The sequence below is a fragment of the Lolium perenne genome, chromosome 5 (genome assembly GCF_019359855.2).
Source record: "Lolium perenne isolate Kyuss_39 chromosome 5, Kyuss_2.0, whole genome shotgun sequence".
Lineage (NCBI taxonomy): Eukaryota > Viridiplantae > Streptophyta > Magnoliopsida > Poales > Poaceae > Lolium > Lolium perenne.
This window is the reverse complement of record NC_067248.2, coordinates 26,780,299-26,803,870: the sequence shown is the minus strand read 5'-3', so window position 1 is coordinate 26,803,870 and position 23,572 is coordinate 26,780,299. Positions and strand designations below refer to the sequence as shown.

The 23,572-nt window shown below is 49.8% G+C and overlaps 3 protein-coding genes across 3 annotated transcripts; all 3 read left to right on the top strand.

Annotated features, from left to right (window-relative positions):
• The first annotated feature begins 1,014 nt into the window (after nucleotides 1–1,014).
• LOC127298707 (L-type lectin-domain containing receptor kinase IX.1-like) lies at nucleotides 1,015–11,362 on the top strand. The gene is made up of 2 exons (XM_051328547.2): nucleotides 1,015–3,332; nucleotides 10,970–11,362. The coding sequence occupies exon 1, from the start codon at nucleotides 1,735–1,737 to the stop codon at nucleotides 2,380–2,382; it is 648 nt and encodes a 215-aa protein (XP_051184507.1). The 5' UTR covers nucleotides 1,015–1,734; the 3' UTR covers nucleotides 2,383–3,332; nucleotides 10,970–11,362.
• Nucleotides 6,925–8,785, top strand: LOC127303141 (L-type lectin-domain containing receptor kinase IX.2-like). The gene has a single exon (XM_071819786.1). It carries the CDS (start codon nucleotides 7,676–7,678, stop codon nucleotides 8,579–8,581), a length of 906 nt encoding a protein of 301 aa, XP_071675887.1. The 5' UTR covers nucleotides 6,925–7,675; the 3' UTR covers nucleotides 8,582–8,785.
• A 2,466-nt stretch (nucleotides 11,363–13,828) lies between the features above and the next one.
• LOC127298702 (uncharacterized) lies at nucleotides 13,829–16,306 on the top strand. Its single transcript, XM_051328542.2, has 2 exons — nucleotides 13,829–16,169; nucleotides 16,263–16,306. Exon 1 carries the CDS (start codon nucleotides 13,921–13,923, stop codon nucleotides 16,129–16,131), a length of 2,211 nt encoding a protein of 736 aa, XP_051184502.1. The 5' UTR covers nucleotides 13,829–13,920; the 3' UTR covers nucleotides 16,132–16,169; nucleotides 16,263–16,306.
• The last annotated feature ends 7,266 nt before the right edge of the window (nucleotides 16,307–23,572 follow it).

The window sequence follows — 23,572 nt, the reverse complement described above, 5'->3', positions numbered from 1 at the left end:
TGCAACAGGAGCTGGAGCATCTGTAAGAACCTGCTGAGGTGCGGCAGCCATACCCTGCGATGCAATCACAGCTGGCTGTCCCATAGCCTTCGGGATGGGCTGCCCAAGAGGAGGGGCAACTGGCCGGACCCCCGCCTCCGAACCCACAACGGCCACCGCCTTCTTCTTCCGCCTTTTCTTCCCTTGACCAGGCTGAGCAAGCGGTTGCTGTTGAGGTGGTGGCTGCTGAGTCTGCGGCTGCGGAGGGGCGACTTGTGGCAAAGGTACCTGCGGCATGTACTGCTGCCCCACTTGCGGATACTGATAGAACTGACCAGAAAACTGCTGATAAGGTTACTGCGGAGGTACGTAGTGCATCGGAGGAGCGGGTGCGCGGGCGGGCGGACGAAACCCCGTATTTGGCCGCGGTGCAGGGGCAGTCTGCGTCGGCATAGGGGCGCCGGCCGGCCACCCTTGGAAACCTGGCGGACCATGGTACGGCGCAGCACCGGCGACAGGAGGCGCCCCTGGCCGCACCGCAGCAGGCGCGGGCGCCGTTGCCCCTGGAGCCGACGTCGACGCCCCGGGCGGCACCGTCGGCCACGACGGGCCGGACATGGCGGCGCAGTCACGGATCCCCGCAACCACCTGCGCGAAGGAGCGAGCTGGGAGCGAAGGAGGCAGAGAGGGTCGGTCGCGCGTTGACGAAGGTCGGTGAGGAACGTTGGCGGCGGCGACGACGTGATGGAGAGAAGCGGCGGCGACAACGGCAGATAGACGAGATGAAGAAAGCACGCGATCGTGACTTCCTCCAGGATATCTTGCAGCGCGCTGAAGGCCCATAACCGCATGTGCAAACCCGGCCCACCTCTGCTGGGGCCCACCTGCATGATCCGAGGACCCCGCCTCCAGAGGCTTGAACCGAGGCGCGATCTCCGCTGCGGCCGCGAACTGCACCAGCGAGGTCGCCTCCTCCGCCGGCGTCCCCTTCTCCGATCGCCCAACCTCGATCCACTCGTCGACCGTTGGAGAAGCTCCTCTCTCACCCGACAACGACGCGACGAAGAAGTCCCCTAGAACCGCCGGCGGCGTGACCCGTCTCGGCGGCAAAGGGCCCTTCCACGCCTTCAGCCGCACCGAGGGCTTGGGCAACCGCAGCCCCGTCGGAGAAGATGACGCCGGTCGCCGAACCTCCTCCCGAACAGAAGATCTTGGCGGCGAGGAAGATCTTGCCCTCGCTGCGGCCGGCCTTGACTCGGGCTTCTCCCAAACACGGGACTCCGCCGAAGGATAGCCAATACGAGACCAAAAGTCGGCGAGCATCTCATCGCCTTTGAGGGCAGCAACGGGATCCGGCGGCGGAACACGTGGTTCATCAGCCAGACCTCACCATGCCACCTCCTCCGCCACAGATAGCTCCTCCTCGCCTCCCGAGATCTCACCGAGAAGATCAAAACGCGAGCCTGGACTCAACAAGCTGGCCGACGTCCGACCTGCCGGCGATTTCCCTAGCCCGATCGGTTGTAGGAGCAGCCTACGGCGAGGTTTCCTCGGCGGCGTCCGCCAGCCCTCACTCATCTCCCCCTAAAAGTTTTTCAGCTCCTTGGATGGTTTAATGGTGGTGACGAAGGCGATCTCTTGCTTGTCTATGAACTGGTAGCCAACGGCAGTCTCGATGCTCACTTGTACAAGCCAAACTACTTGCTGCCATGGACAGTCAGGTACGAGGTCGCCCTCGGCCTTGGCTCCGCGCTGATGTACCTGCACCAGGATACGGAGCAGTCTGTCGTGCACAGGGATGTCAAGCCAAGCAATATCATGCTGAACGCGTCCTTGAAAGCCAAGCTCGGTGACTTTGGCCTCGCAAGGTTCGTCTGCGACGGTCGGGGCTCGCTCACGACAGGTGCAGCCGGGACACTCGGGTACATGGACCCAAAGTGTGTATACTCAGGCAAGGCCACCATGGAGTCCGACGTGTACAACTTTGGTGTCGTACTGTTGGAGATCGCCTGCTGCCGAAGGCCAGCCGTGGCCCGAGATGATGACGAGGGAGCCGTCATCCACCTGGTGCAGTGGGTCTGGGAGGTGTACGGCCAAGGGGCCATCCTTGAGGCAGCCGATGTGCGGCTGGACGGCAAGTTCGTTGAGCAGGAGATGGAGCGTGTCATGATGGTCGGGCTTTGGTGTGGGCACCCTGACCCCAGCCTAAGGCCATCCATCAGGCAGGCCATCAGCGTTCTGCGGTTGGAGACACCACTGCCGAGCCTCCCGGCAAAGATGCCGGTCCCCGCCTACATGAGGCCGCCACTGGGTGATGACTCTTTCGGTTCTCCGGGGACTACCGGCCACATCAGCAGCTGGGATGCCAGCACGACCCATTCAACTCGAAACAAAGTTGAATAGACGATCGCCAATCTTGGCATTTAGGATTGTTTCAGTAGATTTCAAGTACTACTTGTAACTAGCGGAATTACTCTATATGTATGCTTGAACTGAACGAAGCTCAACAAAACCTGAGCCACTTGAGATTTTGATCCGTTCTCTGTGCAGGCATGTAATTAAGCTTGATTTCCTGCTTATTGCATTAAATAAAGGGGGAAACCCCTAGTTTACGGGGGTATCTGAGTGAGTTTCTTTCCGAGTGAGCTCGTTTCGAGTATTCATGAATCTTGGTCATGCTTGCTTACAATTCGAGATGCACGATGCAGCTCGGTGGAGTGAGTTCAGCTCGCACATGCCCTGAATTTTAGGACCCGGCAGCTTGTGTCGGTCATTTGATTTCTGCTGCTGCATTTGCATGGTCGGCTCTCGATGTGCCTGTAGAGATCGTCCATCATGCAGAGTGCTGTCGATGTGCTGTGCTGTGCTGTGCATGTGTTAGAGGTACCGGTGCCGGAGAAGATGCTGCCGGGTAGAGGTTCTTTCTTCTTTGGTCTGCCAAACTTCTTGACGTCCAGGTCACTCTCTCCATGCCTTGGTCTGAAATTTCCGTGTCTGACAAGGACAAAGGATGACTCTGAAGTCTGAGCTGAAGAAGAGTCCATCTGACACATGGCCACTTCCAATTTGGTCGCGCCATATCCAGTCACGCTATAGTAGGGTCCGTGTTTGCTTTAATTGAACCGAGCTCTATAAAATCTGAGCTACTTGAAAATGATGATAACATAGGATGTTTTTTCCAGCAATCAATGGTGACCACACGGTTTGCTTTCTCCCATTCGTTTCAGATGAGACTTTGATCAGTTCTTTGTGCAGGTAAGCTTGATTTCCTGCCAGAGTTGTTGTGATTGTCTTCATATTTGACGATCTATCCTTTCGAGTTCTGTGTGCAGAAGAATCAACCAGGAGCAAAGGTGAGGCCCATATCATAACTTTTTGTTCTTGAAATAGCTTATCGGTTCTGTTTTTCTATTGAAAAGTAAGTATTATATAATATACCTCCCTCTACTCCCCTTATAAGGCATTTTTGCAAGCCAATTAAGCCTGGCAAAACGTCTTATAAAAGGGATCAGAGGAAGTAATTTAATGTGCAAATGCTATCCATATGGAGATATTATTTTTACAATATCCATACCAAGGCATGAATGATGAACCCCATGATAACCAAGTCCAGCTATTTTCTTTGACAGCAACAGGTCCAACTTAGTAGTGCCATCCTCTACAGGTCCATGTCCAGCAATAGTAACTATAGCAGAAGTCAGGCTCTCCGTTACGCGTAAGTAGACGAGCTATAGTGTACTTGCCCAAAATAACCAAAACAACATGCACACCAAAGTCGACTGATCTTATGGTCAATTTCCGAGAAAATGCAAAGTATCACGATCTGGTGGAATATTGAAAGCAATGCACATGGAGGGGGCTCATTCCAGGTGGCACTGCTGCTCTCTGCATATGTTTTAAACAGAAGGCCCTTGGCCCGGCTTTATATATAAAGCCATCACGGCAACCACATAGTAGCGATACAACACACACTCCACATAAGTCTGATGCCTCTAAAGTACTGATGCCATAATACAAATAAGCCAAGTCTGATACCAAGAACAACACAAATGATAGACAGGGAAGGTGAAGCACGAGGAGCGGGTGCTAGCGGCAACAAGCGATCGTCGATGGCGTCATTGTCCTCCAGCCCGGGTCCTCGCGTGTAGCCTCCTAACCTCGTCCAGCGCCACGTCCAGCAGTGCTCTGTCCCTCGGTCTGACCAGAACCCTCCAGCTCTGCATGTAGATAGACATTTTGAAGATAGCATCAGCCGGGCTGGAGATGAGAGAGCCCTCGATAGCTAACTTGTTACGGATGTTCCACAGCGTCCAGCATTGCGCTGCGAAAGTAAACCAAGCTATCCTACGGAGTCTACCCGACAAGACGTTGGCAATGGCGATGAAGTCCGCAGCCCCTGCTGGGTTCCATGAGCAGGAGAGAAGGTCCCTTATCCCTGCCCACATAAACTTCGCGATGTGGCAAGTGAAAAAGATGTGGTCGCAAGTTTCCCATTCGCCACAAAGGGGACACCGCCCGTTCGATGGCCCGTGTCGCTTAACTAATTGGTCCCCTGACGGGAGCCTTCCTCGGATGAGTTGCCAAAGGAAGACCCGGATCTTTGGCGGGACTCTAGTGCGCCAAATTTCCTTGAAGTGCGTGACCGTCCCACCCCGGGACAATTTGGAGTACATCGAACAGGTGGAGTACTCCCCAGATCGCTCAAGCGCCCATCGAACCACATCCTCGCCCTCCGAGACCGGCGATAGGTCAAAGATCCTGCAGAGGTTGTCCCATTCCACTCTCTCTGCAAGGCCGAAGGAGCGCCGAAAGCGAATACTCCAGCCCCCGCTGGATCTAACCCCCTGGACAGTTGCAAAGTGGTTGTCGCAGCAGGCGAACAACCTCGGAAAAGTAAAGCGAAGGGGCCCCGTGCCCGTCCACCGCCCTAACCGAAGTAGGTCCGCCGCCCATTGTTAACCTGATGCTTCGCACCCATTTTGAAGTACCATTTGATCTTCTGTATGGCGTTCCAGAATTGCGATCCTTTGGTGGGCACCGCCGGGGAGAACAAATCGTGGTCCCCCAGGTATTTGGCCCTAAGAAGGACCGCCCACAGGCCCTCCTCATTCTGGTAGATCTTCCAGATCCATCTAAGCATGAGGGCGATGTTCATGAACTTGGTGTTGAGGATTCCCAACCCTCCAACCTCGCGTGGTTTGCACACCGAAGCCCAGTCAACCATATGGTACTTACGTTTGGGTCCCACTCCCTCCCAAAAGAAGCGGGACCGGTGTCTATCCATCGCCGCATGCGTCGTGTCATGAAGCAGATAGAGGCCCATTGCAAACATCGGCAAGCTAGAGAGGCAGGAGTTGGTGAGCTCTAGCCTGCCGGCGGATGCAAGGAACAGACCCTGCCACGGCTCCACCCTATGGCCAACCTTTTCTGTGAGGAAGTTCCAGTCCGCAACAGAGAGGGGCGATCGGCCGACCGGTAAGCCGAGGTAGTGTAACGGCAGCTCCCCACTTGCGGTTGAGGGCGTCGACCACCCGCGACGTTCAGTGTCGTGGACCCCTATCACGACCGCTTCGCTCTTAGCGAAGTTAATCTTAAGCCCGGACATGTTCTCAAAGCATAGTAACAGGAGCTTAAGGTTGGCCAACCCCAAGTCGGATGGTTCGATCATAATCAGGGTGTCATCCGCATATTGGAGGTGGGTGATCCCGCCGGGGATCAGGTGGGGCACCACACCCTTGAGGTGCCCAGAATCGGTAGCCCTGGCGATGATTGCAGCCAGGGAATCCACCATGAAGTCGAACAAGATCGGAGAAAGAGGGTCCCCTTGTCGCACTCCGCGCGCGTTTCTGAAGTTATCCCCGATGACACCGTTCACGTTGATCGCGGTCTGGCCACCCGAGACCAGTTGCATCAAGCGGTGAACGATCATAGGGGAGAAGCCCTTTCTCAACAGAACTTCTCTCAGGAAGTCCCAACTTACCCGATCGAAGGCCTTCTCAAAGTCAAGTTTGAGAAGGAGGCCCTTGAGTTTCTTAACCCTCAACTCGTGGGCGATCTCATGGAGTGCAAGCACGCCCTCGTGCAGGCATCTCCCTTTTATGAATGCCGATTGGCTGCGGTCAATCGTCCTATGCGCAAGCGGGGCAAGGCGGGTAGCGTAAGCCTTGGCAATGAATTTAAAAATAACATTGATTAAAGCGATGGGTCTAAACTGTTTGATGGTGTCTGCCCCCTGAACTTTCGGAATAAGACTGATGACTCCAAAATTGAGGCGCGCGATGTCAACCCTCCCTAGGGTGAAGTCGTTCAGGATCTGGAGGATCGGACCCTTCAAAAGATCCCAAAATTTCTTGAAGAAGAGGACCGGAAGCCCATCCGGGCCTGGAGCTGAGTCAGGTTTCATGCCCGCGAGCACCTCATCCAACTCAGCCGGGGTGAAGGTAAGCTCAAGGCTCCGGTTCTCCTCATCAGAAATTCTCTTGTTAGGTGGCCAAAGGTCCTGAGCAAGAGAGAAAGCCCTTTCCTCCCCCTCAGCGCCCATTAAGCCTTGGTAGAACTGGTAAACGTGCCCCATCAGCTCAGCCTGTTCTGAGATCTCGCCCTCGTCAGTCACCAGGCGAGGGATGAGGCACTTCCTACGCCTCCCGTTGGCGTAGGCGTGGAAGAAGGCGGTGCAGGAGTCACCTTTTAGGGTCCATTGGAGTCTGCTGCGTTGTCTCCAGTAGTCTTCCTCCGCGCTGTCTAGCTGCACAATCTAATCCTCGAGGAAGTAGCGGATGGCCCAACCCTCCTCGTCAAGGCCAGAGGAGTCAGCTAGAGTGTCCAGCTCCTTAATCTGGGTGAGGAGGTTGTCCCTTGCCTCCCGCTTCTGTTTGCCTAAGTTGGCCCCCCAACCTCTTAGGTGCTGCCGAAGGGACCTCGCAACGCAATGCTCTCTGCATATGTACCTACTATATATCAAAGGGGTGTCTCGTGTGATAGTTGTCGCTCACAGCTCACCAAGTCGTCACCACCACTGGCCGCCCATGGCTTTACCTCCATGGGTTCGTCTTCTGCTGCTCCTGGCAGTCGTCCCTGCCTTCCGTGTCCGCCCACTTGTTGAAGACGTCGATGGCAGCGTGGCCACCCAGCCCATGCGGCCATCTGCAATCTCATGCTCAACTGCCAGCAACTACAGCGACGGAAGCCCATACCATGTGAACTTGTACCGGCTCCTGTCGGACATCCCCATGGCCGTCGATTCCAACGGCTTCTTCAACGGGACGTTTGGGCGGCAGGCGATGAGGCCTTCGGCCTCTTCATGTGCTACGCCGGCGACACCGACTCTGAATGCCAGGACTGCCTCAATCGCGCACCCGATGGTATCATGAAGTTGTGCCCATACAGCCGGACGGTTCGGGCCGTCTACAACTCTTGCTCCCTCCGATACTCTGATGAGTCATTCTTCTCCGTTGCTGACCTCTCCATTGTTGACATGGCTGACCTTTCCATCGCGTCCCAGGTCGAACAAACCCCTTACCGACCTTAGAACCACATAGCCCCTGATCAAACTTGGTACGATGGAGGCGTACTTGTAGGGCACGTCGTGGACACGGTTGGCTTCAGCCAAACAAGGCTCAAGCTGATTCATCGGCTCACGGTGAAGGCCACCCAAGCGGCTGTGCGGATCGCGGAGGGCACACAACCGTTCACTGGTATGCAGTGGTTGCAGGCGGTGGTGCAGTGCACGAGGGATCTGCCACCGAGCGAGTGCACACGCTGCCTCTCCTACTACACCGATCAGCTGCCACGACTGTTCCCAAACAACACCGGCGGCGCCATCAAAGGGTCGAGCTGCTACCTGCGGTACGCTGTCCTCGCAGAAAAACCGCGGACCGTGCAGGTGCGGATGGAGAGATACCTATATAGCGAGAAATATCGCAGAGAACATGAGAAGCAGATGACCAAGAATGAAAAGTACCGTGAGGAGTACCGCAGAGAACGACGACGAAATGTGGCCATCGTTGCCATCCTTGTCACCATCTCTATGGTGCCAGTGGTGTGCCTGATCGGCACGTTGGTTCAGTTCCTGAGTTACAGGTGGCTATATTGGATGGCGGTGGCCAGGGTTGCTGTGAGATCAGACCTAGAAAGTCTTGCGAAAGTGATGGCTTACTATCGCGGCAAAAGCATATACGAAGATGAGTTCGAGCAAGGTACTGGACCCCGACGGTTCACATACGATGAGCTTGTGGCTGCCACCAACGGCTTCTCCAGCCAGAACAAGCTAGGCGAAGGAGGCTTCGGGTGTGTGTACTGGGGGTTCCTCAACGAGGCGAATCTTCACATCGCAGTGAAGAAAGTGTCCAAGAGCTCTCGTCAGGGCTGGAAGGAGTTTGTTTCAGAGGTGAGGATCATCAGCCGGCTCCAGCATCGAAACGTTGTGCAGCTACTTGGATGGTTTAATGGTGGTGACGAAGGCGATCTCCTGCTTGTCTATGAACTGGTAGCCAATGGCAGTCTCGATGCTCACTTGTACAAGCCGAACTACTTGCTGCCATGGACAGGCAGGTACGAGGTCGTGTCGTGCACAGGGACGTCAAGCCAAGCAATATCATGCTGAACGCGTCCTTGAAAGCCAAGCTCGGTGACTTTGGCCTCGCAAGGTTCGTCTGCGACGGTCGCGGCTCGCTCACAACAGGTGCAGCCGGGACACTCGGGTAACCCAAAGTGCGTGTACTCAGGCATGGCCAGCATGGAGTCCGACATGTTTTTTCGATATGGGAGCATTGTTTCGGCCTCTGCATTAATAGATGCACACAGCCAAGTTTTTATTAAAACGAAGGTTCAAACAAGTATCCTTATTACAACCCAAAACCATCAAAAAAATGTAACAGTAACCAGCCAAACAAAGATGAAAAGAAAAACAAAATCTATCCATCTTCAAACTTTGATTTTTTTAATGTGCGGCCATCCAGTAGCCTGGAAATAGCAGTCCCGTGTGACCTCCAAAAGTCGGTTGCATCCAATATCCATAATATCCCGCTAGTCCTCCGGAAGAAGGTATGCCCATAGCTGTATCCAATGCGCCGCACGAAGAATAACCTGCAAAAAATTGGTTCCCTTCTGTTTGTTAAACACAATATCATTTCTACTAGTCCATATTGACCAACAAAGTGCAGAAATGCCAATGCGAATATGATCTTTATCCTGTTTACTCACCCCATTCAACCAATTACCAAACATATTAGTGATATTTGTTGGAGGAGGAATGTTATAAGCAAAGAATACCATTCTCCAAATCAATTTTGCAAATGGACAAGAGAGAAATAGATGATCAATCGTCTCATTGTTATCACAAAAACAACATTTTTGACAACCAGTCCATTTTCTCTTAATCAGATTATCCTTAGTAAGTAAAACCTTATTACTAAGAAACCACATAAAAATCTTTATCTTGAGGGGTATTTTAATCTTCCAAAGGTATTTTCTCAGAAATCTAGCATCTGTTAGTTTCCAAACAAACTTGTCATTGTCATCTGTCAATTGTAACCACAAACTCCATTTATGTTCATTAAGGTATCTCCTAAAACCAATATTAATAGGAGATTGACCCAAAACCGTAGATACCAACACATTCTTTCGTTGGACAATATTGTAAAGAGATGGATATTGTTGAGCTAATGACACCTCACCAAGCCAAATTCATTTTTCACTCGCATTAGCCCCTTCCAAAAAGGAGAATCAGTTGGTTTTTCTTCCACTTGAGACAAAGTCTTATTCTTAATATATTTGTTATGTAACAATTGTTGCCAAACTCCATCTTCAGTTAATAACTTGAAAAGCCATTTGCTTAACAAACATTTATTTTTCAATTCAAGAACTTCAACACCGAGATCCCCTTGATCCTTTGGTCTACAGATGATATTCCAGCGAGATAATCTATATTTCTTTTTGTGTTCATCAGATTGCCAAAAAAAACGAGATCTATAAAAATCAAGTCTCTTCATCACTCCTTTAGGAACCTCTAGGAAGGATAACATAAACATAGGTAGGCTAGTGAGAACGGAGTTGATGAGGATAAGTCTATCACCATAAGATAGCATTTTACCCTGCCAACATCCTAACTTTGCAGCAAACCGATTTTCCACTGGGTTCCATTCAGAATTGCGGAGCATTGATGAATCGGAATACCTAGGTACTTGAGTGGCAAAGATCCGGATGCACACCCAAAAAATTCTTTATATTGATGTACAGCTTTGGTGTCGTCCTTCTGGAGATCGCCTGTTGCCGAAGGCCAGCCGTGGCCCGAGACGATGACGAGGGAGTCATCATCCACCTGGTGCAGTGGGTCTGGGAGGCTTACGGCCAAGGGACCATCCTTGAGGCAGCCGATGTGCAGCTGGACGGCAATTTCGTCGAGCAGGAGATGGAGCATGTCATGATGGTCGGGCTTTGGTGTGGGCACCCTGATCCCGGCATAAGGCCATCCATCAGGCAGGCCGTCAGCGTTCTGCGGTTGGAGACGCCGCTGCCAATTCTCCCGGTGAAGATGCCGGCACGACCCAATCAACTCGTAACAAAGTTGAATAGATAATTGCCAATCTTTGCATTTAAGGTCGTTTCAGAAAATTTCAAGTACTACTTTTAACTAATGGAATTACTTTATATATCCATGCTTGAAGTGAACCACACTCTTACAAAATCTGAGCTACTTGTTGAAAGTACTGTATGCAACTTGATCACCTAGGACGTTTTTCCAGCAATCGATGATGTTGACATGGTTGCATTTTTGTTGGATTCAGATGAAATTCGATCCATTATTTGTGCTTTTTTCCAGTAATGTATGCAACACTTGTATTTTGTTGGATTCAGATGATTTAAGCTTAATTTCTTGCTATTGGAGATATCATTTTGATTGCTCATGTCGTAGCTAGTGTTCATATATAAGGCGTGGCCTGAATTTCAGGATGCAGCAACTCTTGTTGATCGAGTGGCTCTGCTGCTGCAGTGACATGTGACATGAGCGGCTAGGGGGCATTCGGTGACCGGCCATCAGGCATGTCACCGGCGATGTGCTGCTGGCGCGTTCGCGGGTCCTCTGCCGGGGTCAGCTCTTCCGGTCTCCCCATCCCCCTCCCCCCGCATATATTGCACGGCAGTCTAAATATCTCTGGCCAGTTGATCTTATCGTTTTGTATCTGATCTTGTACTGACCTATTGTGTCATTATCTGAGACTCTGGGTAGTATGAAGTATCGTATCGTTGTCTGCTAGACTGCTTGCAAACAACTGACATCAATCCAGAATAAATACACCCATTTGGGAATTTATATTCTCGTTCTTATCCTTGCGATTCTGTAGCAACACATGGTATATATATAGTTTCGAACGAAAATTACCGTGTGTTGTATGGTTGTTTCTTAGATTTATGAATTTATTTCTGAGGTTTCGATTAATATTTTTTTCGGTGTCACAATGAAATGCTTCCATGAATGTGGATATGACGCTGACATCTCTGAACCATATCGATGCCGATCAAAAAAACTTGCCGACCAAGTCCTCGTCAATCGAGATTGACCCAGGAGAAAGATACCGTGTTTTAGATCGCAGTATGTGACCAAACCCACGTACGGCCTCCTCTAACCTAGCCGCCGCCTCCTCTTCTCCCGCCCCCTCCTGGGTGGCGGCGGAGGATCTACCCGCCCCGCTCCGAGCAGCCGCCCCCGGATCGCCGCACCTCAGCCGCCGCTGCCTTGGCCTTGGCCCCGGCTTCGGCCCAGGCCCGGCCACAGCCCCGGCCCCGGCCTCGGCCACGACGGCGGTGGCGGCGCCCCTTCCGTCGAACGACGAGGGGGAGGAGAGGGTTTCCACGGTGGCGTTCCATGGGAGGTGATGAAGCGCCGGTGGAGGAAGCCGGGCGGCACGGCTATTTGGCCGGGGCCTGATGCTCTCCGTCGGTAGCCATGGAGGATTCGGTGGAGCGGTGGCGGCCTCCGCCCCGGTGACGGTTCAGCGGTGGTACGCATGATCCGCGCCGCCGTCTTCTTCCCTGGTGATCCGACAGGAGGGACTGGCAGCGTGGGGGCTGCTGGTCTTGCTTTGTTTTTGGTGGCGGTCCTCGGATTTCTCGCAAGCGAAGATGAAGATCTACCGGAGGTCAGTTTGCTTTGATCTAGCTGGAGAGATGAGTTCCGGAAAGCTCCGCTGGCGAATGGAACAGTGCATATTTTGCCTGCAGTTTGCTGGATCGGGTGGTATTCGGTCACGCGCACCCATGTTTTTATTCCGACCGTTTGGTTCCGGAGGGAGCGCCGCGAAGCTATATTCTGTGTTGACATCTGGTGACTTTTTGGTCCATGGTGAAGTCAGAAGAAGGAATATCATGAAGGCCGGATTGGTGGACTGACTAAAGGAGGTTCGAGTCAACGTGATGTTGAGGGATCTGCTTGGCGTTCTGGGCTTGCAGCAGTGGTATGCATGTGGGGGTGGCAGCACAGGGAAAGTTCGGAGTCTTACCTCTCAGGGTGAAAACCCAAGGTCTGGCCTTAACTGGTTGTGCCTGGCAATGTTCTTGTTGGAGGCATTGTTTTGAGAGTGGAGACTATCTTCAGGGAGAAATCCTAAGACCATTGGTCGGGCGACGACGGCGTTGGTGCACTGTTTCCTTCTTGGAGGCGTCGCTTTTGGAGAGTCTGTACTTCATGTGTTGTCATGGTGGTGGTTGTATTGCTGTTGCTAGGTCTAGAAGGCTGTAGCGGGACTTTATTTTCTTAGTTTTCTTTTCTCTTTTTTAGCTGTGTGCATCTGTACTGCCATTAGGGTGGAGCGTTGTTGCAGAGGCTGGATGTAATTGGTATCTTTTGATATTAATATGCGCGTCTGGCCCCTAGCGCCGGTGGTTGTGAGCGGAGGTGCTAGACCTGGAAAACGACACTCCCTACGATCCATAATAAGTGTCAGCGTCACTTTATGGACCGGGGAGGGGGTACCGTGGTTCGGACGGCTGGCGGTATGCGAGATTGCGAGGCTCGAGCACGTCTGGCCGTGGTGGAATGGATGTCGATGAGCCTGCGGACGACGAGGGCTCTGCATTCCCGCACCAGGGAAGTGGCTGCGTGTACAATGGGCAAGTGCACAGGACCACCTATATCCCGTCCAACTTCAACCGCGCCTTTCATTTCCTGCGCAGGCAGCTGCAGCCTGCTTGCTTGACTTCCATTGACTCGTAGTAACTTTTATGAGTAATCTGCGGTGGGCCCAAGGCCAGCTGGCTGAACTCAAATTTTCATTACAAAAAATGGTAAACCAAAAATTCGGAAAACAACTACATATCCACAACTAACAAAGCGAAACCAGCTCGATCAATCAGCAACAACTAGATGTAAGAACATGGCAGCCCAGTCCTGGAGCCTGCAGGAGGTTCAAGTATGAGTTGGATTTGGATGTCATGTATGTTATTTGCTATTGGCCAACCGTACTTAGCCACAGAAATAAACAATAATACAAGTCTTTTGGTCATAGCGCAAGAAAAAACTGGAATTTTCTTGAGGGATTAGGTGCATGTAATATATAGTTCTCATACCAACAAAGGAAAACATTTCAGTTTTCAAGAAGTCAGGTTCAATCGAAATTTTCTCTTGGAACCAAGTGGAAAGCGAACTATGGAAAACTCCGTAAGATTCCATGCTACAAATCTGACAAGTCCAACTCTCGTAGCTTGGTTGCTCTACTGCAATCGCTATCTCAGAGAAAATTATTAGAAAATGGAATCAACTCCAGAAAATACGTACAATAAAACTAGGTGGTCGTGAAATTCTGAAAACAATGCAGATGGAGTGGATCTCACGGTGTATTGACTACTGAGGTATGGTTTCTCTACCTATATCAAGGGGTGATGTCTTAGGTTATTGGGTCGCTAACCGAGTCACCAGTCACCAACATTCTCCACAGCTGCCTAGCCATGGCTCCACCTTCATGCTTTCGCCTTCTGCTACTCATAGCTGTATTCGCCGCGTGCTATGCCTGCGCTATTTGCGTTGCCGTCGACGGCAGCAAGACCCTGCGGCCATCCGTAGTCTCATGCTCAACTGCTGGGAACTACAGCAATGGAAGTCAGTACCACAAGAACCTCTACAACCTCCTTTTGGCCATCCCCATGGCCGCCGCGCAGAACGGTGGCTTCTTCAATGGCACGGTCGGCGCAGAGGTCGATGAGGTATTCGGCCTCGTCATGTGCTACACCGGCAGCACTGACACCGAGTGCGTGGACTGCCTTACCGGTGCGCCTGAGGGAATCATGAAGTTGTGCCCGCACAGCCGAACGGTTCGTGCTGTCTATGGCGCATGCACCCTTCGGTACTCCAACGAATCGTTCTTCTCCGTCGCCGACCTTGCCATCGAGCACCACCATGTGCAACAAATACCACCATATTACAGTGATGCAGTTACACTTGCAGCGTATCTCCTCGATACTGCTGGCATGAGTCGCACAAGGTTCGAGTTGTTTCGTGGGCTCGCGGAGAGGGCTGGGTTATTGGCTGGGCGAGTTGCTTGGGACATCCAACGGCTCAACGATGCACAGGAGATGACCGCGGGGGTGCAGTGCACAAGGGACCTGCTAGCAAGCGAGTGCCTGCGTTGCCTCTCCAACTTCACTGATCAGCTGCCGCGATTGTTGCCGACCAACAGCAGCGGTGCCATCAAGGGATACAGTTGCTACCTGATTTATTTCATCACCACCAAAAAGCCTTTGGTTCAGGATTTGATCCATATATGGGACAACGAGATTTATGAGACGAGTAGCGACCGGGCAGCCATGGAGTCAGAACGCAGTATTGAGCGCCAAAAACAGGAGCACCAAAACCAGGAGCGCCAAAAACAGCGACGACGAAAAGTGGCTATCATCATGGGCCTTGTCGTCGGTGCAACGGTGCTCGTGCTCTGCATGATTGGCCTATCTGTGCGGTACAAGTTGAACTGGTGGCAAAGGCGCATGGCTGCGGCCAAAGTCTTCACAAGATCAGCGGCCAAGGTCTTCACAAGATCAGCGCTGCTGAAAGAGATGGCCTACTTCCGCGGAAAAAGACTATATCACGACGAGCTGGAGCAAGGGACTGGCCCCAGGCGATTCACATACCATGAGCTCGCGGCTGCCACCGACGGCTTCACCAGCGGGAACAAGCTAGGTGAAGGAGGCTTCGGGTCCGTCTTCCGGGGGTTCATCACCGATGCAAACCTCCATATCGCCGTAAAGAAAGTGTCCAAGAGCTCCCGCCAGGGCTGGAAGGAGTTTGTTTCTGAGGTGAAGATAATCAGCCAGCTCCGACATAGAAATCTTGTGCAGCTCCTTGGATGGTTCAACGGTGGCAATGATGACGATCTCCTGCTCGTTTACGAACTGATGCCCAACGGCAGCCTGGATGCTCACTTGTACAAGCCAGACCACCTCCTGCCATGGACAGTCAGGTATGAGGTCGCGCTTGGCCTTGGCTCCGCGCTGTTGTATCTGCACCAAGAGATGGAGCAGTGTGTCGTCCACAGGGACATCAAGCCGAGCAATATCATGCTGGACGTGTCCTTCAAAGCCAAGCTCGGTGATTTCGGGCTAGCAAGGTTTGTGTGCGACGGCCGGGAATCGCTCACGACGGGCGCAGCCGGGACGCTTGGGTACATGGACCCAAAGTGCGTGTTCTCAGGCACGGCCAGCATGGAGTCTGATGTGTACAGCTTTGGGGTCGTACTGTTAGAAATCGCATGCTGTCGAAGGCCAGCCGTGGTCCGAGACGATGACGAGGGAGCTGTCATCCACCTGGTGCAGTGGGTCTGGGAGGCGTATGGCCAAGGGGCCATCCTCGAGGCAGCGGATGTGCGGCTGGACGGCAAGTTCGTTGAGCAGGAGATGGAGCGTGTCATGGTGGTCGGGCTCTGGTGCGGGCACCCTGACCCCGTCCTGAGGCCATCCATGAGGCAAGCCGTCAGCGTTCTACGGTTGGAGACGCCACTGCCAAGCCTCCCTGTGAAGATGCCGGTCCCAGCCTACATGAGGCCGCCACTGGCTGATGACTCTTTTGGTTCTCTGGGGAATACTGGCGGCATCAGCAGCGGTGATACCAGCACGACCCATTCAACTCGAAACAAAGTTGAATTGATGATCATCAATCATGGCATTTAGGATCGTTTCAGTAAATTTCAAGTACTACTTGACTACTTGTAACTAATGGAATTGCTCTATATGCATGCTTGAAATGAACCAAGCTCAGCAAAACCTGGGCTACTTGAGATTTTGATCCGTTTTCTGTGCAGGTATGTAATTAAGCTTGATTTCCTGCAAGAGGTGTTACCGTCTATCTGAGTGAGTTCCTTTCAAGTATTCATGAATCTTGGTCATGCTTGCTTACAACTTGAGATGCACGATGCATCTCGGTGGAGTTCAACTCTGGCATGCCCTGAATTTTAGGGTGCGGCAGCTTGTGTCGGGCATGAGAGTTGTGCTGCTGCATTGGCATGGCCGGCTGTCGATGTGCCTCCACAGACCGTCCATCAGGCAGATTGCCGTCAAATGTCAATGTGATGTGCTGTGCACGCGGTAGAGGTGAGAAAATGTCGCCAGGAGAGGTGAGAAAATGTCGCCAGGAATATACTCTTTGGTCTGCCAAACCTCCTGAAGTTCAGGTCACTTTCTAGTCCATGCCTTGGTCTGAAATTCTGAGTCCGACAAGGACACAAGGCGACTCTGAAGACTGAAGTCTGTGCTGAAGAATAATCGGCTTCTTCTAGCTGAGAAAAATCCGTGTAAATTTGTGGCTACAAGACTCACCGAGAAGATTGAGTTCATCGATGCCGTGCTCTATCTTGCTCCACCAAGAGAACAATGAGAGCATCTCCAGCCGCGTCCCACAAAGCGTCCTCCAAAGGGATTTGGGGCGCGCCGGACCAAAAAACATTTCCAGCCGCGTCCCCTAAAGTCCATTTTTGTCCGGCGCGGCCCGATACGGTGTCCGGCGTCCCGAGCCTGTCCCCATCCCACAAGGGACGCACCGGGGACGCCGGACACACCGAAAAGCGAGGCGAACCGACGCGGGCCCGGTGCGTCAGCGGCTCAGTGGAAAATCGTCTCCCACTCCCGCCAAATCCCGCCCCTCCCGCCATATCGCTCCTATCCCGCCGCACATTTCTGGCCTCCCAGCACATATCCCGCCGCCGATTCATTTCTCCTTTCCCCGCCGATTTGTTTCTCCCTCCCGCCGTCCACCCGCCGCCGCTACCCTCTCCCCATTCCATGACGCCGCCGGTAGCCCCCAAGAAGATGGCCAAGAAAGCGGCCAAGAAGCCGCCGGGCAATGCGACGAAAGGGACGAAAGCGCCGTTCACGAAGCCGCGGAAGGCGCTTGCGGTGACCCAGCATACCACTGCATGTTGTAGTATACAAGTCGTTGATATGATCTTTGTGAAGGGACTTCCTCACAAATTGCCATATCCCTCAGAGTGGTACAACAGAAATATTGCAGGTCATAACACTCCATACATTATTACAAACATTGTCTTAACAAGTTGGTATTCTCACAGGTCCTATGAGAACACCCTAAGATACTACTTAAGTACGATTACAACTTATAACCATATATGAAAGAGAGCTCAACATCTTATTAAGGTAAGTTCTACGTTGCTCGGCTCTATAATACTAGAGTTTATCACTACTCCTCCACCTCCGTGACATCTGGTCCGTAGACTATCCCATAGTCTACTCCTTCCACTCCGCCGGTAAGATCAGGTTCCTCGTAGACCAGCTCGTAACCTCCTTCCGGTGCTCCATCATTGATGACCTCCACTTTAGGATCACAGTCTAGCAAGGGTGTCGAAAGAAAGTGAGTACAGAGGTACTCAGCAAGTTCTAAAAGAGTAAAAAGGTGTTTGATGCACTAGCTACGACCATTGATCAGGAAATCGCAGGTCAATGCATGTTTCGAAATCATTTCTTCAAAAGGTTGCTTTTATTATGAAAACTATGCCCGTCAGTCTTCACAGGTTGACCAGAACTTCATGGAGTTCCTTTCCTGCCGCGTTCGCAGTTCCCTTCCCGGAACAAGGAGTGACAGCCACAATTTGATACACTCTGCAGAGGTGCGTTACTTTTCCCATAAGATATTCCACCCTTTTTGCCATCCGCAGGGACTTGCCCCCGTTCACACTTCCTTTGGTGTGAGGCCAGGTATGAAAATCCAAGCCCACACCGCCTTCTCCGCGACTGCAAACCCACCCTTTTGTCCAACCGTACACCCCCAGTAGACTTCTCCCGATAATACGGCTTTGCTCACGGTGTACTCCGGACAATCCATCATAGATCGTAGAGCTTATCATCACTAATGGATGGGGATTTAAAAGGATTTCCCAACCTATTGCGGTAGTGCCTCCAGCACCCCACCGGCTCTACCAATCCGTTGGCGTGCAGAAGGGAAAAGATACGGCTGGCTTCCCCAGAGCCATTATAGATCTCATGGTCAACGCGGTTTGTACGGCGCTAGAATCACTGGGCGGCATTGGTAATTAATCCTAGGGTGATATAACCCATGCAATGGAACCTCCACCATATCAACACATACCATGGTTCCATCGCCAGCCACATAGTCATATTCATAATTGGAAAAGTAACATTTCATTTGCAATGCAGGAATGATAAGTATTTAGCTTTGCAGTAAAACGATAGAAAATACTCAAGTTGATATGAGCAAGGGTGAACTTGCCTGTGGACTGCGAGATAGTGCAGTTCAATGCAGTTGATGGAACTTGGACCTCAGGTTCTGTAAGAAGCATCATTGTCCGGTAAGGACAATGTTATAAAATCCAAATAATGCAATCATGGATGTATTATTTTATGTTGAATCCCTTTACCCCGCTGAGTTATATCAATTTAGGGTTGAGTTTAAGATTTAGGTCTTTGACGGTAACTTGCAATTGATTTAAAAGTATAAACCATTTTAATTCACACAAAGTACAACAATTCAAAGTAAAACTATTTTACTTGGTGATTCCCTTAATCATTCCAAAAATAATTTGAAATTATAGAGTTATCTCTATAGTTTTTGGAATAAAAAGGAATATAGTATTTTCTTGGAAAAATACCCTTTTCCAATAGAAATGACTTGGAATAATAGAATTTCATTTTGAAATGTTTGAAAATAAGTATTTGAACTTATTTGAGATTTTTCCTTGAATTTTAAATACAAGGAAATAATAGTTTAAAATTCCAAGTTATTATTTAAATTCTTAAAATTCATAATTTTGAATTTGTTTCATAAATTCCATTTCATATTTTATTCTTGTTAAGATTTATTTTTCATTCATTAATCCAATTTTTAATGGATTTTTTAGAGTTCTATTTTATTTACTAAAAATTGGTAAAGTTCTGGCCTTTTATTAATTGTTAAAAGACCAAAATACCCCTGGCCCCTATTGGGCCCAGCCCATTTACCTAAAGCCCAGGGACAGCCCAATAAGGCTTGTCCCTTATGGGTCGGTGGCGCCGAATGGCCCACCTCTCTCACTCACTCGGCCCTCTCTCTCTCGTTCACCTCTAACCCTAACCTCCTGCGACGCCCGTGGCGATGGCGTCGCCGCCATGGCCGCCGCCTCGCTCCGGCCAGTTTCGAGCTCCCCCGCCGTAGCCACCTATCAAACCAGAACCACCGCGCGTAGATCTATCGATCTGTCCGCGTGGTTTTCCCCTTCTCTTCCTCTCCTGGCGAATCGCCTCCGTTCTGGATCTCGTGGAGAATCGCCTCGACGAAATCCGGCGAGATCTCGTCCTCGCCGACGATGGTGCGCTCCTGGGGTTGACTTGGCGCAGGTGCTGCTCGCAGTACTCGTGCCGTGCCTCAGGTGCTCGCTACGGTGGTGTTGGGTTCGTGTTCGTGTTCGTGTTTGCCGGCGTAACGTCGGCGCCTACCCTGGATTTGCAGCTGTTAGGGCCGCGCGAGCACTGCCTCGCCATGCCCTAGCTTCTGCTTCCAGGCGCAAGTAAGTACTTCATCTCCTCCTTCTCTTCTGTGCGCCTCCCTTGCTAATGTTCTTCTTCCTCCTCATGCTCTGTTGCTCTCTGGTGATCCTGTGATCACACAGAGCTATGCCATAGTTGCTTAACCTTCCAGTGCTGTTACCTACTGCAAGCTCATGGCCAACTTACCGCCATCGGTATCGCCGTGTTGCTTTGCTTGCGATTCATGCTTTACTTGCTTCCCTGCTGCTCCTAGCATGCCCTGTACTTGCCATGCTCTGCTGTGCTTGCTTAAGAGCTTGCTATACCATGCTATACTTGATTATGGCTTGCTTGTGCTTACTGCCATGTCATATTTGCTTGTCTAGGTGTACTGTGATGTATCAGTGACACTTGTGTGTGCCAGTGGTGCCTGTGATATGCTTCTGTGCTTCCTATACAAGCTAATGATCCATTGGATCATCCTTTGCTTGTTGGCTAGCTTAACTGGATAGCTTGACTTGGTTTAATTGATCCATTTGATCAATTAACTGTCAGTGATAGCTTACTGATTAATCCTGTGGCTAAGTGATTCACTTTCCTTGTTGATGCTGATGCTCAAGCATCCTTATGCTGTTGCTTACTTGTGCTATTGCTTATTTAAGCTACCTGGACTTGCTCCAGTGGCTATGATGCAGTGATTAAGCTGTGTTGCCTTGTGTTATGCTGCTGTCAGTACTAAGCATGGATCTGTGATAAATTCATGCTTGTATTATTTAAGTGATGATGAACTGCTTATGCAGTAATGACTTAAATGATTTGCTTGTATATGACTTTGATATTCATGATTATTTAGCAAGCAAATGAATCTGAATCCATTCCTGGATAATGATGTGCTATGGTTGGCTTTCTTTTAAATGGTGCTTAAGTGTGATGTGATCTCAGTAGCATTGCTACTGATTGGTTGCTCACCAATTTAATTGGATCTTGTGGCTACTCAACCTTTGCTTGCATATTTGGGAATCATACTTGATATGAATGCCAATATGCTTGCCTGATGAAAATCTAGGGTTTACTGATGGTTCATAGCTTAGGATTTACTGTGTAGTCTTATTAGCTGCTAATCCTTGCAATTCATCTACTGGTGCTATCTGTGCATCTGATCTGGCTAGTGTATGCATCTGTGCATGTGTGCTAGTTTCTGTGTACAAGATCTGTATCTAGATGCTTTCTATTTTTAGTGGCTTTAGACTGGCAGTAATCCTTGGTGAAAACCAAGTGATGATCTACCCCTTGAGCATCTGCTCAATCCCATGCTTATGTTATGCATATTGTATGGATCAAATCCATTGGATCTGTCCAGGAACTTGGTATACCTTGTTCCAGCTCCTAGATTGAAATATTTGGTTGTTGCAGACTTGGGGTTCTTGTGCACAGCCCTTCACCTCCAGGTTCTGGTTGAGCTTCTCAGGTCACCATGATTCCTGGGGATGAGTGGTTGTGTGTGTTGGGTTGTTCTTGAGTATGAACTGGATGAACTGGTGCTTGTTCTTACTTCACCCTTACCTGGTGATTTGCATATGTGGTCGACTGTCATGGTTCTAGGGTTTGTGTGCTATTTATATGGTCTCTACTTCTTCCCTGGCCATGACACACAAGCCTAGTTACTTTATGACTCACCCCTTGCATTGCCTTGCTGTTGCTTGGCTAGCAACAGCCTTCATATGGTGAAACTTGAGCCCATGTGGCTTGCTCAGTGTTGGTCTGCCTATGCCTATCTTGTGTTGTCCAGAAATTTGGACAAGCACAAGTGTGATGTGACAGTTTCACTGTCCAAACTGAATTTGGTGTTATTTCTGCTAACTGTCTAAACTGAACTTCAGTTTAACACTAACATTATGGCTAGTACTTGCTATTTGTTTTGCAGGTTTTGAAAGTGAATATGACCAGAAGATCATTCCTCAAGTCACTTAGTTTAGGTTTAGTTTAGAATAACTTGTAATTTTCCTTTTCTTTTAATTCTGATCATTATGTCTCAATTCTTGTATCAAGAATATTGTAAAGACTTTGTAATTGTGTTGTATATCAATAAAGCTCAAGTTTTTGGTTTATGAGCTTTTGTATTATGTAAGTGTATATTCTTGATTAAATATTGTATTTGATATTCACTTTGAAACTCAAAATGATTTGAATTTATATCTTGTGTTTGAATTTTAAATTCATTGTTTATATTGTGTGATGTTTATAGTTAAATGTTTAACACTTATCAAATGCAATCATTCCCCAAAGTAACAAGATACAAAAGAGATCATGTCGAAATTTCCCTAACTCACATTGCCTAACCCTAATTGCAAAATGAGAGAGAACCTCCATCCCTCTTAGGTTTAGTTGCAATAAGGCGCGAAAATTTCCCCCGTTTTGCGATGAAATGCACAATCCTTTTCTAAATCTACCCTTCGTTGTTCCTATGTTCTGGGTTATTAAAGCCTCTCCCCCTTAACAGAAACTTCTTCCCGAAGTTAAGATTGATACCTGAACATCTCGGGGTAAGACTTCCTGAGTTCCTCTTCTGTCTCCCAAGTTGCTTCTCGCTCAGGATGATGTTGCCATTGAACTTTGCAATATTTGATTGCTCTGTTTCTTAACTTCTTCCATTGTACTTCTAAGATCTTTTCAGGTCTTTCCACATAAGTTAAATCAGATTGCAATTCTATTTCTTCATATGTAATGGGATCATGCGGTGCCTTCAAACACTTTCTGAGTTGTGATACATGAAACACATTGTGAACTTGACTTAATTGAGCCGGTAATTCTAACTCAAAAGCTGTTCCTCGGTTCTGGCTGAGTATCTTGAATGGTCTGATATATCGAGGACTTAACTTTCCTTTTACTCCGAACCTCTTAAGTCCTTTTATTGGGCTAACCTTTAAATAAACCATGTCTCCCACTTTCGGTTCCCAATCTCTCCGTTTCAGGTCGGCGTAACTCTTCTGACGACTCTGAGCTATTTTGAGTCTATCCCGGATCACCTCGATGACTTCTTGTCTCTCCTTGATGTAATCTGGTGTAAACTCCTTGTTTTCTCCGGTTTCAAACCAACAAATTGGTGATCGACACTTTCTTCCGTATAATGCTTCGTACGGTGCCATCTGGATACTACTATGATAACTATTGTTATACGAGAATTCTGCCAAAGGTAAATGGTCCTCCCATGAACCTCCAAAGTTTAGAGCACAAGCTCTAAGCATGTCCTCAAGTATCTGATTGGTTCTTTCGGTTTGTCCTCCGGTTTGTGGATGATAAGCGGTACTGAAATCCAACTTGGATCCCAAAGCTTCTTGGAGTTGTTTCCAAAACGCTGATGTGAAAATTGAACCTCTATCTGAGACTATCTTCTTGGGTACTCCATGCTTACTCACAATCTCCTTCACATATATATCCACAAGCTTTTCTGCCGTATCCTTTGTATTTACGGCTATGAAATGAGCACTCTTGGTAAGTCGATCTACGATTACCCATATCATATCCTTCCTCTTACTAGTCATTGGTAGACCAGTAACAAAATCCATTCCGATTTCATCCCATTTCCACTCCGGTATCTCTAGTGGTTTGAGTAATCCCGCAGGACTCTGATGTTCTGCCT

Coding starts and splice junctions, on each gene's coding strand:
- LOC127303141 (XM_071819786.1), top strand. CDS start 7,676: ATGCAGTGGTTGCAGGCGGTGGTGCAGTGCACGAGGGATCTGCCACCG.
- LOC127298707 (XM_051328547.2), top strand. CDS start 1,735: ATGTACCTGCACCAGGATACGGAGCAGTCTGTCGTGCACAGGGATGTC.
- LOC127298702 (XM_051328542.2), top strand. CDS start 13,921: ATGGCTCCACCTTCATGCTTTCGCCTTCTGCTACTCATAGCTGTATTC.